General features: G+C 39.4%; 1 protein-coding gene across 4 annotated transcripts in view; it reads left to right on the top strand.

Annotated features, from left to right (window-relative positions):
- LOC139730445 (testin-like) overlaps positions 1-21,226 on the top strand; it is an 87,838-nt gene that overhangs the window by 40,533 nt on the left and 26,079 nt on the right. For 3 of the 4 annotated variants that reach the window (XM_071641289.1, XM_071641288.1, XM_071641287.1), the window contains exon 2: positions 19,640-19,725. In XM_071641289.1, the coding sequence (XP_071497390.1) occupies positions 19,640-19,725 (86 nt within the window). Of the gene's footprint in view, positions 1-4,796; positions 4,970-19,639; positions 19,726-21,226 lie in introns of those variants that run through there. The other variant, XM_071641286.1, reaches the window with a different exon arrangement.

The raw sequence follows: 21,226 nt of genomic DNA, 5'->3' as shown, positions 1-21,226 counted from the left end.
ATCCTCAGCCCTGTAATCTACTATGATCATCTTTGCCCACACATCATGTGCACTTTGTGTATGTGCATTGTGTACACACACACACACCACACACACACACACACAAATACACAGGCAAACTTTGAGGGAATTTACCCCCAGATGTATATGAAATCAGTAGATACAGAAATATTTTCTACAAAAATTGGACCTTCAGTTCAAATGTTCCAGATTTTAAAAGTTTTGGTTAAATTCATATGCCATCATCTCTGGATGAAATGACTGCAGTAGTCTGTAATGTTACAGTTGGTAATTAAAAAGCAAATTCACCATACAAAGAATAAACTTAAATAGATTAGCAAGTTACATGTAGCATGTTTTGTCAGTAATGATATTTGAGGTATATTATTTGCATTAGAGGAACTTGTATATATATGTTATAGTGTTACTTTTCTGTTGTTTATATACCTTCTGCAGATTGTCAACATTGCTGACGTATGAGTCGAGCAATTTGAACCGTGACTCGAGCAATTTGAACCGTGACTCGAATGAGCAAAGAATCAAAGACTTATTTATGCATTCTCTATAAAATACAGTGATAAAAATGAATGACATGTATATGTGTAGCCAATATACTAGCCCCATCCCTACATCCCATAACTTATGATGACTGTGTAAATTTATTGGCATTGTCTAGGAGCTGCTAAGTCCCTATGCTTCCTGTAAAGAATTATCAAAACATTATGGTAAGTTTAAAGAAAGGACATGAATTGTTTTGTTCGAGCAGGAAGTTGAATGTGAAAGTTTGTATAAAAAGTTTTGGTGCCAATGTGTGCGGCATTGAAGTCATCAATCCAAACATGTGGATGTTGAGGAGAGTAGGATATCCCATCTATCAACTCCACTTCCACCCCACCCCACCCCATATTCTCCTCCAACAAACTTGGGAGCAGAAAAGTTGCTGGTATGATAATCATTCAAAAGCAGCTGGATGTAGCGTAGAGTTGCCTAGCATTTGAAAGATAGTTTGGGGTAGCTTTTGACATCTCAAATGTAACAGTTTGTACAAAGTTTTGGTACTAATGTATGAACCATTGAAGTCATTAATCCAAATGTGAGGATGTTGAGGATATAGGATGTCCCCATCTATCAGCTCTAACTCTTCCCCACCCCAACCAATGTCCTCCCACAAACGTGAGAGCACCAAGTTGCTGGTACAAATATATTAATCAAAAAGTAGATGTCGTGTAGAGTTGCATAAAAGTTAAAGGATAGTTATAGGCTCTGTTTTTGACAAGTGTGGCAACTTTTCTCAATGTGGATAAAATAGAATCCTCTGCATATTATGGTAATATCAGACATAGACCCATCGAACTTCCAGGCTACTGCCTGTATGAAATTTAGAGGAATGACTTTACCTGTGAGATATGGATGTCATTCTGAATGATTCTTGAGGCATATACAGACAAAATAGTTGCAGCCTGAAAGTCCAACAGCTTAATCCACTGCATACAGGAACCAGATATGGCATGTATTGACACTATGGGGTATAGCAATATGATAGAGGCACAGGATATTGATAAGGAGTGTCGGAACAAGGTAGGCCTATGTCATAAGAATATTACACTTGTGGCATCATTCTCAACAGTTTATTCAAAAGATGACCGATAATCACAGAGTTTATTGAGCTTTTGGTTGACTAGCCCTCTGTCCATGTTGGTTTTTGAATGAGACCATATGTATATACTGGTATATCTTTAAGAGAAGCCTCATTATCTTCTTTGCGGTACCTTTTTTTCTCCAATGGAGCGCTCTAAAAGTTTCCTTATTCCCACCTGCTGGTAGGCTCATAACCTGTTATTGGGGTATCGCTTTTCACGTTTAAGCACGAGTGATAGACTTGCATGTACTTATCGAGTGAACTCTCTGCATTGGATGTGCAATGGTGAGCCAGCTCTCATGCAATTAGGCAGTAAAACAAAGATAGTTCCGAGGCGTACACCGTTGCAAGTATCTGTGAATCTTGTAAACCTCTCATTCACTGTCGCGATTGCCATCATTCTTGGACCTGGCTCCAGAGAGGTATTCCTTCGTGTTTATGAGGATTCGGCTCTGGCCTTGATATAGGAAGCCTTGATTTTACGATAGATACAAGTTTTGGACCCGAGCCGCGGCCATGGGGGAGGTTTTCGAGTGGTTCTTCTGTTGTTGTGGAGGGAGGACAGAAAGGTACTCACCATTTCATATGTTCAGCAATGAAGTAAGTATTCACCTGTTGCTGTGAGCTACCTTTGGTCCTGATATTTTGCTTTGATAATAAGCTTTGTGAAGCAGGAAGCATTCTTACAAATGTACATGTTCCAATCAAACTTGACAGTGTTCAAGTTTGTTTTTTTTAGTTTTTTTTTTTGGGGGGGGGGTAGCAGTGATCACTACTTTACAGACTCCTGCTCTTGCTTTGTGGCAGTCAAGCATTCCTGCACTTAAAAACAAAACAAAGCAAAACAAAACAAGAACCAACGATTGAAAAGACCAAGAGGTCTCTCCCCAAAATACATGATTCAGTTGCCTGCAGTGTGACTATAGTTGTGAGATTACTAGAGGGCGAGGAAGCGACTGAGAGGGAGAGTTTCGCGATGTACAATTCAATTTGCATCTATTCGTTTGTTTAGTCAGGCATGCCGTTATCTAATCATCACCGACTGATTTTTATGGCGGTGCCTACTGTAGCTCCCATCACGTGTCCCCTCCTGGCAACTGTGCCTGTAGGCAAATGAAGAGAAATCGCACTACAAGAATGTAAAGATGAAACCACAGAAAGGCAATCCCAGTTTGCCAGCATGCATGCATATTGGCACATTCTCCCTCATTCATTCTAGTCCCTGTCTCTACCTTGCCATTGGTCATTTTATGTGGACATATATGTGAAGAGTTTTATCGCAAAACGAGCTTACTCCATTTTTGATAAAGGGGATGGCTAGTAACTGATCAGTGGGAATGCAGGGGGATGATTGTTCCAATCCTTGTGGGATTCATTTAAGAATACATTATATATCTATTGTTGTGTGAAAATTATTTGCTTCTAAATGGTCTCATATTCAAGTAATGTGCAGTTTACCGTTAACGATCGCCCCGTCACTGTTACAAGCATGCTAACCTGGAAACATTAAACTGCACATTACTTGAATATGAGGCCATTCGGAAGCAAATAATTTTCACACAACAATAGATATATAATGTACTCTTAAATGAATCCCACAAGAATTGGAACAATCATCCCCCAGCATTCCCACTGATTCCCACTGATCAGTTACTAGCCACCCCTTTAAGTTGAGATATTTGTCATTAAAGCTGCTAAAAAACAAAACAAAAAATGATAAAAAATACAGGATATTTTTAATCATAACTTCCAGAATATTCCGTGTTATTTTAAAAGTGAGGTGTTACTGGAAAAGTGTTTTTTTCTCTATCTGATGATGGACTTTGAAATATTAAAAAATGGCACTTAGCTCATTTTGCAATAAAACTCTTCATGTAATAAGCATACCTAGATGACCATGGTACTACATATGTTCCTCTCCTCTGTCTGTTCCTCACATACTATCCTTTTCCATATTTTGTTGTTTGTGGTATAATTGTAATTAAAAACTTTTTTCTTTCATGTTTCCTGCCTTTAAAAGTCCACAGATTTCAAAGGGTATAGACATTTCAATGGGCAGATTCTGAAATTCCTTGCAATGTAATTACCAGGACTGAAAACTAAAGGCTTGGGGAGGGAAAATCTTGGTAAGGGAAAATCTTGGTATTACAAAATATGTTTTGCAGTCAGAAGGGAACTGCGCTTTCGTTCCTAGCAGAATCTTTGACAGAGGCAAAATAGTCATTTTACCTGTGACGATTCTGCAAGGTTCGAAAGCTCAGGCCTCTTTTGACTCCATTTACTCCTCTGGCTCACTACTATTGAATAAGTAGTTTTCAATAGATTTTTTTTTCCCAACCCCCCCCCCCCCCCAATATTTTGGAGGTTAATTGCAATATTTGATATGCATACTTACTATAGTGACAAGATGAATGTATATTGATCAATTGCATTGGGTGAAAATGTCCACTATATGCTTCAAATCATCATATGATATGAAGAAACCAGAGGAAGCGCATTTTGTGGACTGCAGCAAAATTTCTGGCAATTCAAAGCACTCTTTTAATGCAGAGTAAAATCCCCAGCTTTTTGTAGTGCTTTTCACACAGTATGGAATGGAATTTAAAAAAAAAGTCATTCCATACTCATCTTGTTTGTATCAGAAGCATAACTATCAGACAGGATTGTTTCCATGGTAATATATGTTTTATTTTTATTCTCCATAGAAATGTACACACTTGTAGCATGTGACATACATGTATTTGGGTATTTTTGAGGGTCGGAACATAGCGTGTAGGGAAATGAGTGGGAGGTGATTGGCATTCAACATCTTCTTCTGACTGTAATGATTGCATTGCATGCTCCATATACCTCATAACATCCTGTAACTTTAGCGTTTAGTGCAGCCACATCTGCGGGGCGCTATCATGTTTTTTCATCAGAGGATAGGCCATATAAACAATGCTATTGTGTTTTCTTTGACAACCCAATGTCGCGGGCTGTTCCGGCAAAAAACAGTGGGTGTCGTCTGAGCTCCTCTCGATATTAAACAGAATTGTTACAGTGTTTGTGCATTCGGCAATGAAGTGCAGTTTTTGAGCGCAGCTTTTGAGCGCAGCTTAAAGAAAGTTGGCTGACTTATCACTTCATGCAGGACTAATTTCAGTTCGAAAGGATCAGTTTGGTGATCAGCGACGACTTAGTCCATGTGATTATACATGTAGTCTTGCCTCGTGACATTCTGGGCAAGACATGGAATACATCATAGGGGCAACGGCAGATCCTGTTTTGTGGATGGTTGTGCTGGCCGCTTTCAGCATTTTCTTTCTAAAGTACAACAAGAAGGAAGATGTAAGTTTAGGTTTGTCTGTTTTGTTTTGTTTGTTTTATTTTGTTTGCTTTGTAGGATGTCTGCTTAGGTTGTACTCAGAGAAGTGACTTTTCCTTTGCTTGCTCTGATGATGTGTGTATCATCTCAGATTCATTTTTGGGTATTGCGGGATTCCAACTTTGTGCCAAGTTGGAGATTATACTGCCAACTTGTTTTGGTGAATGAAAACTCTTCTTCTTTTTTTTTCTTCTTTTTTTTTTGACTTGGCACATGCATTCAACTGTCATTTAGTTGCCCTTGTGATAGGTTTTATGTTATGGTGATGGACAGAGGCCATGAATCACATGATGTGATATACCTTCAAGAGGTGAATCCTCACATGCAAGAATCCAATTAATACCGGAGACCCCATATTGCTTTTACGAGAGACGACCACTCCTGTACATTCACAAGAGTACCCTGCATGGCTCTTTTACGAAACTTGGTTGGAGTTTTGACTTAGGAATCAAGGGTTTGATTACGTTTGTTTGGAGATATAGCATCCATTAGGAATGCATCTGTTCACTGTCTTTGGTGTGGAACACCTTCTTCTGCCAAATACATAAATCATTTCCAGAATCATATTCATCTCTTGCAGTGTAGGGAAAAGTAAGTCATTTCTCTCTGGTCCCTGTACTTCCAACTGATTATAACAAGTATTTCATCATCATTCCCTTTCTCTTCACAACATATCAGACAAAACAACTCAAAGCTTTTTACCCCCCCCCCCTTAAAAAAAGAAGAAGAAAAAAGGACCTTCATATTTTTCAAATGAAGAATTTTGAACATATGCGGTGAAAAATTCTCACGCTCAAGGGTGTACTCCAAATAATGCATTTGCCCCTTTGGCCTGCAGTCAAGTTTTGATGGTGAAATCGAAGGCATTTTCTGCTCTCGCTTTTGTGGCAGCTTAGATTCGGGGCTAGATTTGTTTCCTGGTCTGTGGACTTGCTTGCGCCTGCCATTGTCATTTGGCCATCAGGTGCTCATTTGAAAGGATTCTTCTTTTCTTTCTTTTCTTCTGGGAGGGTGGGGTGTTGTCTGGGATTTTTCCTCATTTGGAATCTGCCAAGCAATTCATCTGCGTTTAATCTAGCCAGTGCACACCCAGTACCTGTCAGCCATTTTGTTGTTATTTGAAAGAAAGAGAGAGTCGTCAAGCATGATGTATAATTCTGAAAGGTCTCCAAACACTTATTTCCTAGTATTGACTCTGTTTGAGTCCTTTTGATGAGGTAGCATGATGAAGAAAAAATGGGACCAATATTTCCAGTGGACCTGCAGAGACTTATGGCTTTTTGTTTCTGAACTGTACACTCAACAATGTATATAAGCAGGAGAAGAAACGCTAGTTGAAAAATGGCATGTGTTCAGGTGTAATGTCCACACATAGGTTCAACATCCCCCTTTATGTTCTAGGTGTACATCAAAGATTTGCATTTAACAGAGTCATTCATAGTGGGCTATATGCCACATGTGTATTCAGCATAGCTGTAACTACATTTGTATGTTTTTGTATGTTTGCATCATGAAAAGGACTGGTGTCCCAGAGATTGTCTAGATTTTTTTGAATTGCGTTATCATTTCTCAGTCTGTATTTGCGATGTTTTTGTTTATTTCAGTCGTACATCATATAATGCCATGTGGATGTGATGAATTGTGGTATATGACAGAAAATACTGAAAAGATGGTAATTATTTGACAAAATGTTCTTGATATTTAAATAGAAAATTAAGTGAACAGAATGTTTGAATATATATGGTCTTAATACTACCTGTACTTGCATTTACATGAGCATTTGTACACTGCGTTATAAAAATGGACTCATTCATCTCTGCCTGAACTGCATGATGATGGTATCATGATAAAGTAGCTTTATGCCATTGATTCTAATTAAAGACAGTATGTGCAGGTATTCATTTTTGGAATTTGCATTGCAGAGCTCTCACTTAATTTTGAAGAAGGAATCAAAATTTCGGAGTTGATCTATTTTAAGTTTTGATTTGATATCAAGTGAATTCGTTCAAATGGCCCCTTTACATAAATACATAATATCAAGTCACTCGTTGGCCTTGGAACAAGTGTATCAATTTTATCCAGGGACGTTTATGAAGTCATAGCATGGTGGATTTCTCCTCACGAGGTCCATGAAACTTGAGATAAGACATACCAAGTGGAATCGATACTTGCGAGCAGCAGACCAGACAATTGAGGGTGCCCTCCTTGCTCTCGTGCTGTAAAAATGGCGCTACTGTTGTTACAAATGTTCACACTGTATCATATGCATACATGTGCATGTACCATTTTCTGAGTATCATGATTCACATATTGCAACTTGAAAAACAATTTTGCAAGTGGTCATCAGATTCACTCATGATAATCACATCTTTGGAATGAGGAAGAAATGCTACCGGTATCACTTTTGAAGAGAACCACTGGCAATATCCCACTCTGTATATGATGTAAAATCCATTTGTGTTAAAGAGGGTGATATCTTTTATGAGTTGTTAATCTTGCAAATACCAGTCAGCTCACAAAATTTCTGAAAATACAAATGCCATGAAATTAGAACACATCATAGTTTATGCGCTTTTGCCAAGAGAAGACCATTCATATTACTGGAGAAGTATCTTTAGCATTTCAGTGAAAGTTGCTACTAAAATGCTAGAATAGTGCAACCCCCCCCCCCACACACACACACACACCCACACACACACATGCACAAACACCCAAAACATTAGCAGAAATATGGCAGATTCAGATTCAAGTTTTATACCCTTCGCATGAAATTTGCTGTAACAATTTGCAGTGAGAACACTTGCCGCAGAAAAGTTATGAATTTTGTCAGATGTGGCTTCCACTCGATATTTGGAATCCTGCCTGCTGCCACTCCTGGAACGTGCAGCTAGCTAGCCCTCAAGGCTGTGGTTGTGCCATAGCTTTAGTACAGTGTAGCAAGCAAGGGATGCCCAATATTTTGCACTTGTGAATAGCAGAGGTGGAACTTCAGATTTTTGTGATATATTTGTTGTATAGTGTTAATGGAAAACTCAACCATCAAAATGCTCTGTTTTTACATTTTCTTGATAAGTGTCATGGGCATAAAGGGATAATTCTGAAGCTCTTGTGGTCTTCCTTTTTTTTCACTGTTGTTATCACACACAAAAAAACAACTACAGCTGGAAATTTTTTTGCAGAGTATTATGTTGTTCACAAATAATGTCTTATTTTTCATTTTTATTTTTTGTGTTGCATTTTTTATATGTCTTCAACCATTTTAAAATGTGAAATGTACAATGTTGAATGTAACAACCCATTAAGTTTAACCCTCAACAATCAGACTATCTGAGATGGCAACATGACTGCATAGTTTCCATAGAATTGGTGCAATTATGCTGCGGGGAAGGGTAGGGTTAGGCAAACATGCATAATGACATTCTCTATTGATTCCTTCAAAAAACTTATGTTCGTCACGCACTGGGTGTGTAGAGTGCTCAAGCTGTGTTGTGTGTTTTTTGTCTAGATACCAATGTCTGTCTCCTCTGCCATCCCTACAGAGCAATGACAGTCTCTCTAGGCTTCATACATTATTCATATTCCTACTTCAGTCAGACACAAGGGACAACATCTTCTGTGGCAATCTGTTTCCTTGCCATGTGGGACCATTTCACCTTTTGCATTATACACTAGTTTGCGATGGCACTGAAAGAATTAATTTTGCTTTTTTGATGTTTCTGTTACTGTTTATTCAAGAGGACATCTTTGGATAGGAGAAGTCTCAATATCTGTAGAGATAAATTCACTATTTGTACTAAATCTTCTTGATTAAGCAGTACTGTAGGTAGACCTTCACACATAATGATATGAAAAAGAACCAAAGTTGTCAGTGGAACATAGACAAGATGATTTACGTGGGTTGCACTACAGATTTGCCTTGTCAGCAACAGATAATTAGACCGTGAATATCATGTTATTGTAACTCATATTTTGTTTATACCCCTGAAATCACTACCAGTAATTTAAGAGGAAACTACATGCAGCTTCTGAATTGTTAATCGGCCAACACTCGTTGGTATTCCAAGTGTAACCCGTGTGGAATCTGGAGAGAGATTTTTTTTTTGTATGTTCGTTTTGTTTGTTTGTTTGTTTGTTTTTTATTGCAGCTGCTCTAGACATAGTATATTTTATTTTTTATTTTTTAATTTCTAGAAGTTTTGTTCATCAACTGATATTTGTAGAGATTTCCCATTTTTTTTTTATATTCTTTTTTTTTTGGGGGGGGGGGTTATATGGCAGCTGCTGTAGACATGGTATATTTTACAACATTTTTTATTTCTGGAAGTTTCGTGCGTCAACTGATATTTTTAGAATTAACGACTTTAGCATGTACAAGTATTGTCTCCTGTAACACAAAGCAATCGTACAGTGTACATCTGTCCAAGGTGCAATTGAAATTGTCCAAGGTGCAAGGTGCAATTGAAAATTGCAATTTCTCTCTAGATACTTCTTTCTCAGTCTGCCATTGTGGTTCTAGATCCCAACATACAACCACCTGCGAAATTGTCGTGCAAATCCCTTTTCTTTTTAAAAAATATTGTGCTTGCAAAATGTGTGGTTTGTAAACAGTACAATATTCATTTATTACATCCTTGATGGCATCTCATAAAAGAACGTGGAGGAAAGGGAACATTTAGTGTGCACACTGTAGCAGCTTGACCATGTCCTAGAGAAGCTTGGTTTCTCAACTAATAGAATATATTTAAGTTGCATGATGACCACTCGTTTTGAATATATATAGTCATGCCCCATTAAAGTGAAGAGTGATAGAACAGGAAGTTTTGAAAACTCATCTCATGCTTGTATTAACAATCATGTCCCCGAAATTCTTGGTGGACATGATACATGTGTGCATTGTGTTCAAGTGCTGGTACTTTTTTTTTTCCTGACAACCCATACAATGTGCTTTCATCATTTGTAAAGTATTGCTGAGACTGGCAGTGTGTGAGATCTATAATTAATTACCTGCAGTCCAATTCAATAGATCTTAGGATGCTTGATCAATGTTAGTGCCCTTGCAACTCTCAATACCTCTATCTCAACATTTCAACTAGATGCAATGCTGTATCCTCAAGTGAGATACAAGATGGAAACTTAAATGTCAGTGATATTGGTTTTCAAAGAGGTGAAGTGACTGGTAAGCTGCTTCCTTTCCCCATACTTCAGTTGCAAATGACTGCAGTTGTATCTAACTATTCATTCTGTCCACTGTATGCAATTAAACAGTTAAGAAACATGTGCCTATTTGCAAGAAGGTTCCTGCATAGTGAAACGGTATGGGTAGTGTTACTGGTTTGCAGTACAATAAAGAAAGCAAAGTGTCACTGTATCACTGTGTATTAAAAGAAACCTAGAAATTTTGTTTAAAAATGCTGATTTTATAAACGGTTTTTGAGAATTTTTCCCATTCCATCTGTTGTCTTTTGTTGATTGGAATGAGAAGCGGCATTTCACTTCAATTCTGCAGTCGGGTTATAAGTTCGAACAGAATAGAACACATCCGCCCCCTCCCCTCCCCCATCCCCCACCTTCCAAATCAGCGAAGAAGTTGACCACTTAAGGGGCATCTGTATGCTTGTCCGCTCACCCTTAAATGTACCGTGACAATCTGCGGGAATTGGAGCTTGCCGCGTCTAGCCTCCTGGGGACACTGCGGCTCGCAGTGCCAATATTCAGACTTCACACAAAGGTGATTGAGTGTCCCGTTGCTGTATTTCTTCTGTAGAGACCTAAATTCATGGAGAGCTGCAAAATGTAAACATTTTATGACAAAAGTGAGACAATGGCGATATTACATTGTGTTTGGGGCGCCTGTGGTATATTAATGCACATGGTGAAGGCATTGACTACATTGAGGTCATGACTACCTTGAAAATCAGATTGCGATGTGTTAAAGGGATAGTATAGGTTTGCTCGAGATGCGAGATTCAGATTTTAACTTCTTGCAGAATAATTATAATAATACAAACCCAAGAGGAATTCAAAGTTTATTTCCTGAAGTTTGGTTGTGAAATGGCTGAAGTATCAAAAAAACAAACTGAAATAAAGTGGTCCTAATAAAAGGTGGGTCCCACCTTTTATCGGGACCTCTGTTTTTGGCTATCTCAGCCATTTCCAAAACCAATTTTCATCAAATAAACTCTGAATTCCTCTAAGGATTGTATGCTCTTTCATATGACAAGAGGTTTGTCATTATCTCACAAAAAACAGTTGGAAACCTGAAGCCCCATCTCAACCAAAACGTTACCATCCCTTTAAGGCGATGGTCTTGTTACCCTACAGCACTTGAACAGGGTACAAGGAGAGAGGGAGTTGTATGCTTGCTCTTGACCTCCCATAACTCTCTTGTCCAGAGACTGGTAACAATTCTCTTCAGCTGAATCATCCATGCAAGCTGCATGCATCCAATTGCTCTGGTAGAGAAGTGGTCGATTGCACCGGAGATCCGAGAAGTCAAGAGATTTGAACAATCTTAAAAAGTATTTACAACCATACACAGATTTAGACAGCATGCTGGGCACTGTATTACTTCTGAATACAAATTTGTATTATAAACTACTGCTATTTGGACACACATGAAATGGATGAGCAGGAGTTGGGCCTCATTTTTACCCCTCAGTACTTACACTGTATATGGGCATCTTTAATAGCCCTGTGGGACTACATCTAGATTTAAGTTACAGTAGGTCATGCTTATTGCTTTGATCGTCTTTTTGATATACTATTACAGGAAATTGTGCATTTCCTACATGAGCTGAGCTTCATAGAGTTATCATTAATCATCCGTTACTTCACCATCATTTTGGAATTGTAAACAGAGTGTAGACAGAGAAATTGATGTTTAGATATGATATACACAGATGCATACAAAAACGGATTGTCAGGTTTTATGACCGGCAGTTAATGCAAGCAAAATGAAAGTGATGAGGATTCAATTGTCAATTTACAGAGTTCCTTGTTGCTAAGTTACTCATCGGCTGGCTGAAGATGAGACCTCTCCTCTTTACCAACAGAGTGATGGCTTGTTTTGTAACCATCAATATTAGCATTAGCTCGTTACTCTCATCTCTTGGGGCGATCCCAAGCCCTCCATGCACGTTTTCCTCACTCACTCCTCTTCCGTCTCAAAGATGGGAGATGGAGTCTCTCCTTAACCGCCTCCGCGAGCAATTTGAAGTCATTACCAAACGCACGCGGTTAAAGAGTCATGGATGCGTTTCCAGCTTGCGCAAGTGGTTGTTGGGTGTCACATCCCTGCCTCTGGGAGAAACTCCCTAATTAGTCTTCCCCTCTCTGTCTGTCTGTCTGTCTGTCTGTTTGTCTGTTTCTCTCTTGCTCTTGAGATCTCAAGTGTCTCTCGTGCTTTGCATACAGAGAATGGATCATATTATTTGTAGTGTTCGTCCCATGAATGTTTGATGCTCGCTGATGGATGCCAGGGGAAGAGATGGGTGTACCAGTGTACAGCCCTATCTGCAGTGCGCTGCCAATTCGCATTAAAATTTCACCAGATTTTGTCTTCGTTATAGTATGTGCATTCTGATGACGTCTGTAGCTTTTGCAGTGCTGCTGTGGGGGTTTCACGGCCAAAATGTTATGCTACTTACATAAAAGTAGTCTTGATATGTATGGTAATTCACTTATTTGAGTGAAGACATCTGATATCCATTTACACTTTTGCAGTTGGCGTTATTTGGTGTTAGACAAGCACCAGGCAGCACATATTACTGTAAAACGAGGAATGTTCGCGCGCATTTTAATTTAACGAATTTCGCGAGCGCCAAGACTCGCGAAATTTCTTGTCTACACTATAATTATATGCATTGAACGCCAGTAGCAATTTGCGAAAATTTCATGCCACAAAAAAGGCCGTCGGCTCCAATTCGCGAAAATTTTGTGCCGCGAATATATCATGTTTTACAGTATTGTAAAGCTTGACTAAAGTCATTTGTAGAATGTGCCTTTTGGAAAATGTATCATTTCAGGCACAAAGCAAGGGAGTGAAATAGTGCACATGATGCCATGATTACACCGGCCAGTTTTTATGCCCTTTTTTTGGCCTACACATCGCTTAAAATGACAAAACACATTCAAGTAGTCCCACTTCTCTTCAAATGGTAAATAATGCCTTTAAAATATTTTTCTCCCTGATCTGGCCGCACACTAATGAAATGTGCAGGTAGCTTCTCCAGATTGTCTCATGTCGCAGTCCATAGTTGCTTACATCTGACTGCTCAGTCAACATGCCCTTTCTTAATGGTTGCCAGGTTTGTTAATGTTATGTGCATGCTCTATTTCTTTGCTTGTCTGCACTTACAATGTAGTAGGACACAGGAGTTTGAATCTATGCAAAGCTTTGGGTAACAACACATGATTTAATGTAAGTTACTGACTGCCCAAACCCTGATACAAAGTTTGCTCAGCTGGATCCCGAGCACTATACAATGTTCATTTGTATGCACATCTCAACTGTATGTAGTAACGCTTGGCTCACAATCCTCGTAATGCATCGCACATTCAACAGAAAGAATCGTGCTCGACTATAGAGACGACTGTTACAAATGAGCGTACACTAAGGTGCACATTTACTGCTGACGGGCAATTCTATTTTTTAGCAGGCCTACGCTAGTCATGATTTTGAATGTCCAGTGATGGGCAATGAGTGAAAAGCGATTCAATCAACAGAACCATCTGACGACCGACTCCATTTGACGAGGAGATGCCATATAATGGGCTATGAAAGTAAAATTATGGCTTTTCTTTGCTCATGTTAGTCACCCTTAGTCAAGAGCTGACTGAGAAGCTCTGAGAATAGTATGAAGTGTCGTTGTGTCCTCTAAATCTAAATATGGTCTAAACAAGGAAGCTGACTCTTGAACTTGCAATTGAGTGCAAGTATGTAATGCAAATGCAATCTCTTTGTGTCATCTAGGTCTCTACTTCCTCTTCTAATAAAGGTCATTTGAGAATGTGTTCGCCAATTTGCGATTTTGTTTGCTGGATAAATTAGGGCTCTATCCCTTTCTACTTTGTGAGCCAGTAAATTAGAGACACCCTTAAGTGCCCCTCTGTTTAGGGAATCTCCCCTCATGTATAAAGTGGGCTGTCACACACGTGCACACACACATACACACTGACTGGTGAGTATGATTGGTACCATGAGTCATTAGGCAAGTATGTTATGTGTGCCTCTTGGAGGCAAGGCTGATAGCAAGACCTGTATACAGGTTTAAAGGTGCTATTCCAACTTTTTGTTGGGAGGGGGAGGGAGGGGATGAGAAACCACAGAAGTTTTCAACTCTTCTGATTGATCTTTATAAAAGAACATGACATTGATAGAAATAAAAATATTTCAGATTTCTGAGAAAGTGAATGACGAACAGCCATCACTTTGATACTACATACTACACTCGCTTCTTTGACATTAACACATTACTGTAAAAACGAGGAATGTTCAGGTGGAATTTAATTTCATGAATTTCACGAGAGCCAAGATTCACAAAATTGAATGCACTAAAGAATTCTTGTATGTATACACTAAATGCGTTGAATGTTAGGGGCAACTCACAAAAATGTCATGCCGCGAAAGTACTGTGTTTACAGTATAGGCCTACAGCATGCATGTTGCTCTAGCAACAATATCTTTATAGCTGTAAATAAGCAATATATTTTAATTTTAGTGCTGTAGACATTAAGACATTGTAAAAAGTCCTTTTACAACTTCCCCTACCAGCAGGGTACAGTAGTAAATTTAAATGGATTTGTATGCAATGTAGCTATGGTGATTGGGAGGTTAAACTAATCTTCGAAGATTGCAGAAACTCCATGTCTCCCATAATTCAATTTGTTTTCCTGCAATCTTGTCCAATCTGTCAGTGATCTCAGGGGTCCAAGCATGTCACTTGGCCATTATCAAATTAGTCAAAATCATTGCATTTCCGCCTAGTTCTCCATCCCCAATACACCCACTCCCCACCCTCTCCCCTCTCCCCTCCCTCTCCCCAACCCCACCCCCACCCATCTCGTTCTCACTCTTCTGCTTTGTAATGCTCCATCGATATCTTGACAGGCAATTCTGTGCATGTACCCACCCACTCTATGAAGGCATTATTAATTTCATTAACATGTAACTGTCAGTGTGAGTGAGTGTTCCCATTCTCCTCCTTTCCCTCCCTCTCTGCGACCGAGTTCATTGTTTTAGTATGATGCATCACTTACAGCACAGTGTCTGGAGTAATCTTGGCTTCTTTTTTTTTTCTTTTCCCCTCTTCCCCCTGTGTGCTTGCTCTTGCGCGGAGCGGCTGCCAAACTCATCAAATCACAAACATGTCACCCTCCATCACTCCAGGGCGATAAGCTATTTGCCACGTGGAGGCTCTCGATCTGCGCAGCAGCATCCGAGTGCGGGCCTACAATGCGGAGATAGAGTACCACGGTATGTGGCACACGGCGATATCGAGAGTCAAATTGTCGTGCTGCTTTCAGTTGACGCATACGTGCAAATTGGTTTGAGGAGTGTTGGAGCTGGAAAAAGCAGATGTTCATAATTGTCGCAAACTGCAGTTCACTTATTAGCTTTTACTTAAATGATTGCTTTTACTTCTTATGAGCCTTGGAGAAACATACACCCCTATGGGCTTCAGGTAGAGAGAAAAAAAATGATAGATAAACATGTCATTTTTATATTTCCTTCTTTACTGCAGGTAGTGGCAAGAAAACCCCAAAATGATGATAATAAAACAACAACAACTGAGTAACATAAGTAATAAATCATAGCGAAAGCCATTGAATGCTCAATTTTTATCTTTTTTTGGGGGGGTTTAGGAAGATATGAATTCATTAGATGATAAGCTTAAAATTGAGACATAATTTGCCCTATGTTATTGCAAGGAAAATATTTTTAAAAGAATTATAAGTTAGAAAACTGTAATGGTTGTATTGCCAAAGTCAGCTTTACCGCATTTTTTTCTTCCTTTTTATGATCTCCAGCTTTTTACTGGTAATATGACAATGCACCACATATTTTGTTGTACTCGTTTCAGCATCTGTCGAAGGCAGGCAGTTGTATATTGTAGCCATGACGCTGTCAAAAACAAACAATATGTGAAAAGAGTAAGGTATAAATGAGAATTAGGTCACATTTGAATGATGTATGCCCTCCTTTAAAATATTCTCTTGCACTCAAGTACATACTTCCCCTGCCAGCATACCTGTGCAGCATTTTATTTACATCATATTTCATTTCCATCCTCTGCTTTCTTTACCTCTTGGTGAAGCAGCGAGTCTCGAATTCCTCCCCTGGTCCACCTCCACACCCCCCTGTCTCCACCCCTGCCCCCTCCTGTAACCCCTTCTTCCTTCTCCCTGCTTCATATATAAGTCTTTCTTTTCTATCTCTTTATGTTTTGCTCTCTTTCCCTCCTTTTCACTCTCCCTGTCTCTCTATCCATATATTTCACTCTCTCTCTCTCTCTGTATATGTCTGTGTCTCTGAAGAACATACTCCTCTTTCGAACTCACTTATACACCTTTTCCGTCACATATTCTACTTTTTGCTGTCTCTATCATTGGCATATCAGTTTCCTTTCTCTCTTTGCCATCTTTTCTCTGTGTCTTTCTTAGTCTCTGCAATGTCAATCTATCTGTTTCTATCATCCCCATCTCTTCTTCAAACCCCTCACACTTCATTTTTCGCTCACTCTATCTTGATCTCTTTCTTTCTCCATCTCTTTCTTTATCATTCTGCCTGATGGTTGTCTGTCCATCTGTCTCTCATTTTCTCTCTCCTTCCTCTCTCTCTCTCTCTCTCTCTCCCTCTCTCTCTCTCCTCTTCCCTCTCCCCGTCTGATGCTCACGAGGGGGGCGTAAAATGTTTTTGCAATTCTACCCTGATGTTGTCTCAAACGTATTCCGAAGAGAGGCTGGTCTGCTTTGAGACAGATTGGGTGTCAATGTCTTGCCACCTCCCCTGCACCAGTGCCAAGTCACTGAGCGAGCAACATCACACCTTCCACATGTCCGGAAGCCTCCAATGAAATCAAGTCACTGCATCTTGTGGCATCTTGATTCCTCCCGTTTGTAAAAGCCAGACCGAGTTCTCTCCACGTGAACTGTTGTGATTCTCTCAAAAATATGAGCTTGTGCACACAGATGAAAATGCATGATGGTGTAATTTGAGCACAGTTTGCCAGAAGAGAACCCATTTAGATGAGAAAGTGGGTTGTTATCCCAGCATCTTTATCATGTAACCAGTGAAACAAAGATGTTGGAATTGATTTGCGATTGCATCACCTGGAATCAGTTCCTGAATGGTTGCAAGATTGTACATCATGGAAAGATACAATATAGTACATTTTTGTCTCAAATTGATATTACAATGTTGTTTGAGATCTATATATATGGGTATCAGGAAAGTATAAACTCACTTAAGCATACAAAACAGCAAATAAAAAAAGGAGCATTAATCAGACTTAGAATTTTGAAAATTGAGCTAATCGGAAGGTTTCAAAGTAAAGTTCTCTCCATTCAGTGGACTGTCATAACATAATACATCTCTATCACAAGAGACTCAACAAGCCAAGTCAAGTCTGTTACCAAAGTATCCATTCGAAACAAGACAGCCCCCCCCCTTGACCTTGTACTATCTTTGTTAACCTGATAATTGTGAACCAATGAATGTGAATTAAACATCTTAGCTGTGATCCTTCCTTTGTGTGTTTTTCCCCTTGGGTGACACTCATGACAAAGTTCAGCCCATATGTTGACTTAATAATTACTCATGAAGAATTCAGTAATCATTTAAGTAACCCCATTCCCAAACATTTTGTCATCAATCCTTTTTGTCAGTGAACAAATACAATGGTACATACTCCCATCTGTGAAGTTTGTGTGTCCCTGTTGGATCCCTGCAAATTAGATTCCTTTCGTAAACTGGTATATTGTAGAGGTAGGTACCTTTAATTCAGATCTTCCCTTAGAACGATAAAACTGACTTCTTTTTGACGGAGAGGAAATAAATACTAAACTGATTTGTAAAGAAAAAAATCCAGCTGTTATTCCTGGTACACAAGGGGAGCGTATTCTCAAGTTACATGGAGTTACAATGTAGTTTTTCATTATACCCCCGCCAAACGAAGTTTGAAGGGGGTATATAGGAATCAGCGGACGGTCGGGCGGTCGGGCGGTCGGGCGGTCGGTGCGTTGCAAATCTTCCGTCGCGAACTACTTCCTCAGTTTTCAACCGATTCCCATAAAACTTGGCACAGATGTGTGCCTTGGGTTGTAGATGTGCAAGACGTATTTTTTGACAGTACCCAAAAGTACGTTGCCATGGTAACGGCATATTATGGGCAAAAATGGGTACAAATCTTGCGTCGCGAACTCCTCCCACAGTTTTTGATCAATTTTTATGAAATTAGGTACAGATGTTCGTCTGAATATGTTAATGTGCAAGACACATATTTCCGCAGTGGCAAAAAGTGCGTTGCCATGGTACGGCATGTTATTGGTAAAATATAGGGCAAAATGCTTCATGGCAAAACTGCTTCATCAGAGTTCTTCCAATTCTCATGGAATTCATATTGAATGTTTGTCTTAGGATATAGGTCAGCATGACACATTTCTTGACAGTGACAAAAAGTATGTTGCCATGGTAACAGCTCACATATTATGAGCCAAAATGATGGAAAATTTTGTGTTGCAAACTACTTCCTCAGTTTTTGCCCAATTTCCATGAAACTTGGTACAGATGTGTGCCTTTGGTTGTAGATGTGCAAGACGCATTTTTTGACAGTACCCGAAAGTACGTTGCCATGGTAACGGCATATTAATGGCAGAAGATCAAGGAAAGATCTTGCGGATTTAACTACTTCCTCAGTTTTTTGACCAAAGCTTATGAAATGTGGCACACACCTTGATCTTGGTGGGAAGATGTGGAAGACATATTTTTCGGACGTGTCGGAAGCTGCGTTGCCATGGTAACGGCATATAAATGGCAGAAGATCAAGGAAAGATCTTGCGGATTGAACTACTTCCTCTGTATTCGACTGAAGCTCATGAAATGTGGCACACACATTGGTCTTGGTGGGAAGATGTGCAAGACATATTTTTTGGACGTGTCGGAAGCTGCGTTGCCATGGTAACGGCATATTAATGGTGGAAGATCAAGGAAAGATCTTGTGGATTGAACTACTTCCTCAGTTTTTGACAAAAGCTTATGAAATGTGGCACACACAATAGTCTTGGTGGGAAGATGTGCAAGACATATTTTTCGGACGTGTCGGAAGCTGCGTTGCCATGGTAACGGCATTTAAATGGCAGAAGATCAAGGAAAGATCATTCCTTGGGTAAGACTGTCGTTACGGGGCGGGGGTATTAATCACCTTAAGTGATATTTCTAGTTTTTGTTTAAAAAAACAAATAATCAAACAAACAAACAAAACCTCTAAAGTGTATTACTGTAACATTTCATACACAATGTTGGGGGACATTGTTGTTCAACAATGCAAATTTTGTGATGTTTCCAAAAGGGATAAAAGACCCTTAAACACATCATTAATCCCATTGTTTCATCACTCTTTTACTTCCTACTACAGGTGATCTTGGGTCATGAGATTGGAGCGGGAGCGCCATGTTTGAAGTGTGGGGATGCCTGCACTGGACTGGAGCTTCACTACTGGAGGTATTTATTTGAAATGATATGATTTGATATGGTGTGGTGTGGTGTGGTGTGGTGTGTGGTGTGGTGTGTGGTGTGGTGTGGTGTGGTGTGGTGTGGTGTGGTGTGGTGTGGTGTGTGGTGTGGTGTGGTGTGGTGTGCTGTGGTATGGTATGATATGGTGTGGCATGGAATGGTGTGGTATGGTAAGATACGGTGTAGTATGATGTACAAACTGTGATATTGTGAGATACACATGATATTTAATATGATATGATATGATATGATATGATATGATATGATATGATATGGTATGATATGATATGATATGATATGATATGATATGATATGATATGATATGATATCATATGATATGATATCATATCATATCATATCATCATATCATATCATATCATATCATATCATATATCATATCATATCATATCATATCATATGATATATGATGTGATACAATGTGACATTTAGCATGGGTATATGATATATGACAGAATATGATATGTGATAAACATCCATGTATGATAATAATGATATGATATGTTACAATTAGATGCCATGTGATATGATAGGATATGATATGTAGGTTATGACATGATACAACAATTATTGAATGCATGTGATATATAATGTTCTATGACTGTGCTAGATGTCCGATCTCCTTGCAGTATGTTTCTATGACTCCAAGTAGAATTACAGACGCATGATGATTAATAGATTCATGAAAGAATTTAAAGAACATGATGTAAAAGTATTCATTTTTGTCTCGCCCACCGGAGGTGAAGGCGAGACTAAGGGATCCAAATGGCGTCCGTCCGTCGTCCGTCCGTCGTCCGTCCGTAGTCCGTCCGTCGTCCGTCCGTCGTCCGTCGTCCGTCCGTCGTCCGTCGTCCGTCACAAATGTTAAAGTTTACCTGCAAGACTCTCTTATGATGCATAACTTGGCATCTGTTACAGCAATGGCAGCCACACTTGGGTGATAGAAGCACTAGGGGTATCTTCATGTTATGGTGTTGTCAGAGGTCATGTGATGATGTCAAAGGTCATTTGAGGTCATATATTAAAGAGTATGTGCAAGACTCTCTTTTCTATGTTAAAGTTTACCTGCAAGACTCTCTTTTGACAAATAACTTCACATAAGTTGCTTGGATTACAACCTAACTTGGGTCATAGATGCACTGGGGGTACCTTCATGTTATGGTGCCGTTGGAGGTCACAGGATAAGGTCAAAGGTCATTTGAGGTCAAACGTTAAAGTTTACTTGCAAGACTCTCTTATCACATGTAACTCGACACATGTTGCTACAATGGCAATCAAACTTGGGTGATGGATGCACTGGGGGTACCTTCATGTTATAGTGCCGTAAGAGGTCACATGATAAGGTCAAAGGTCATTTGAGGTCATACGTTAAAGTTTACTTGCAAGACTCTTATCACACGTAACTCAGCACATGTTGCTACAATGGCAATCAAACTTGGGTGATGGTAGATGTCTCTTGGGAAGTTGAAGG

The sequence above is a fragment of the Diadema antillarum genome, unplaced genomic scaffold (genome assembly GCF_040938485.1).
Source record: "Diadema antillarum isolate AM-2024a unplaced genomic scaffold, OU_Dant_1.0 seq00000312_RagTag, whole genome shotgun sequence".
Lineage (NCBI taxonomy): Eukaryota > Metazoa > Echinodermata > Echinoidea > Diadematoida > Diadematidae > Diadema > Diadema antillarum.
Note: the sequence above shows the minus strand (reverse complement) of the source record. Positions and strands in the feature narration are given on the sequence as shown.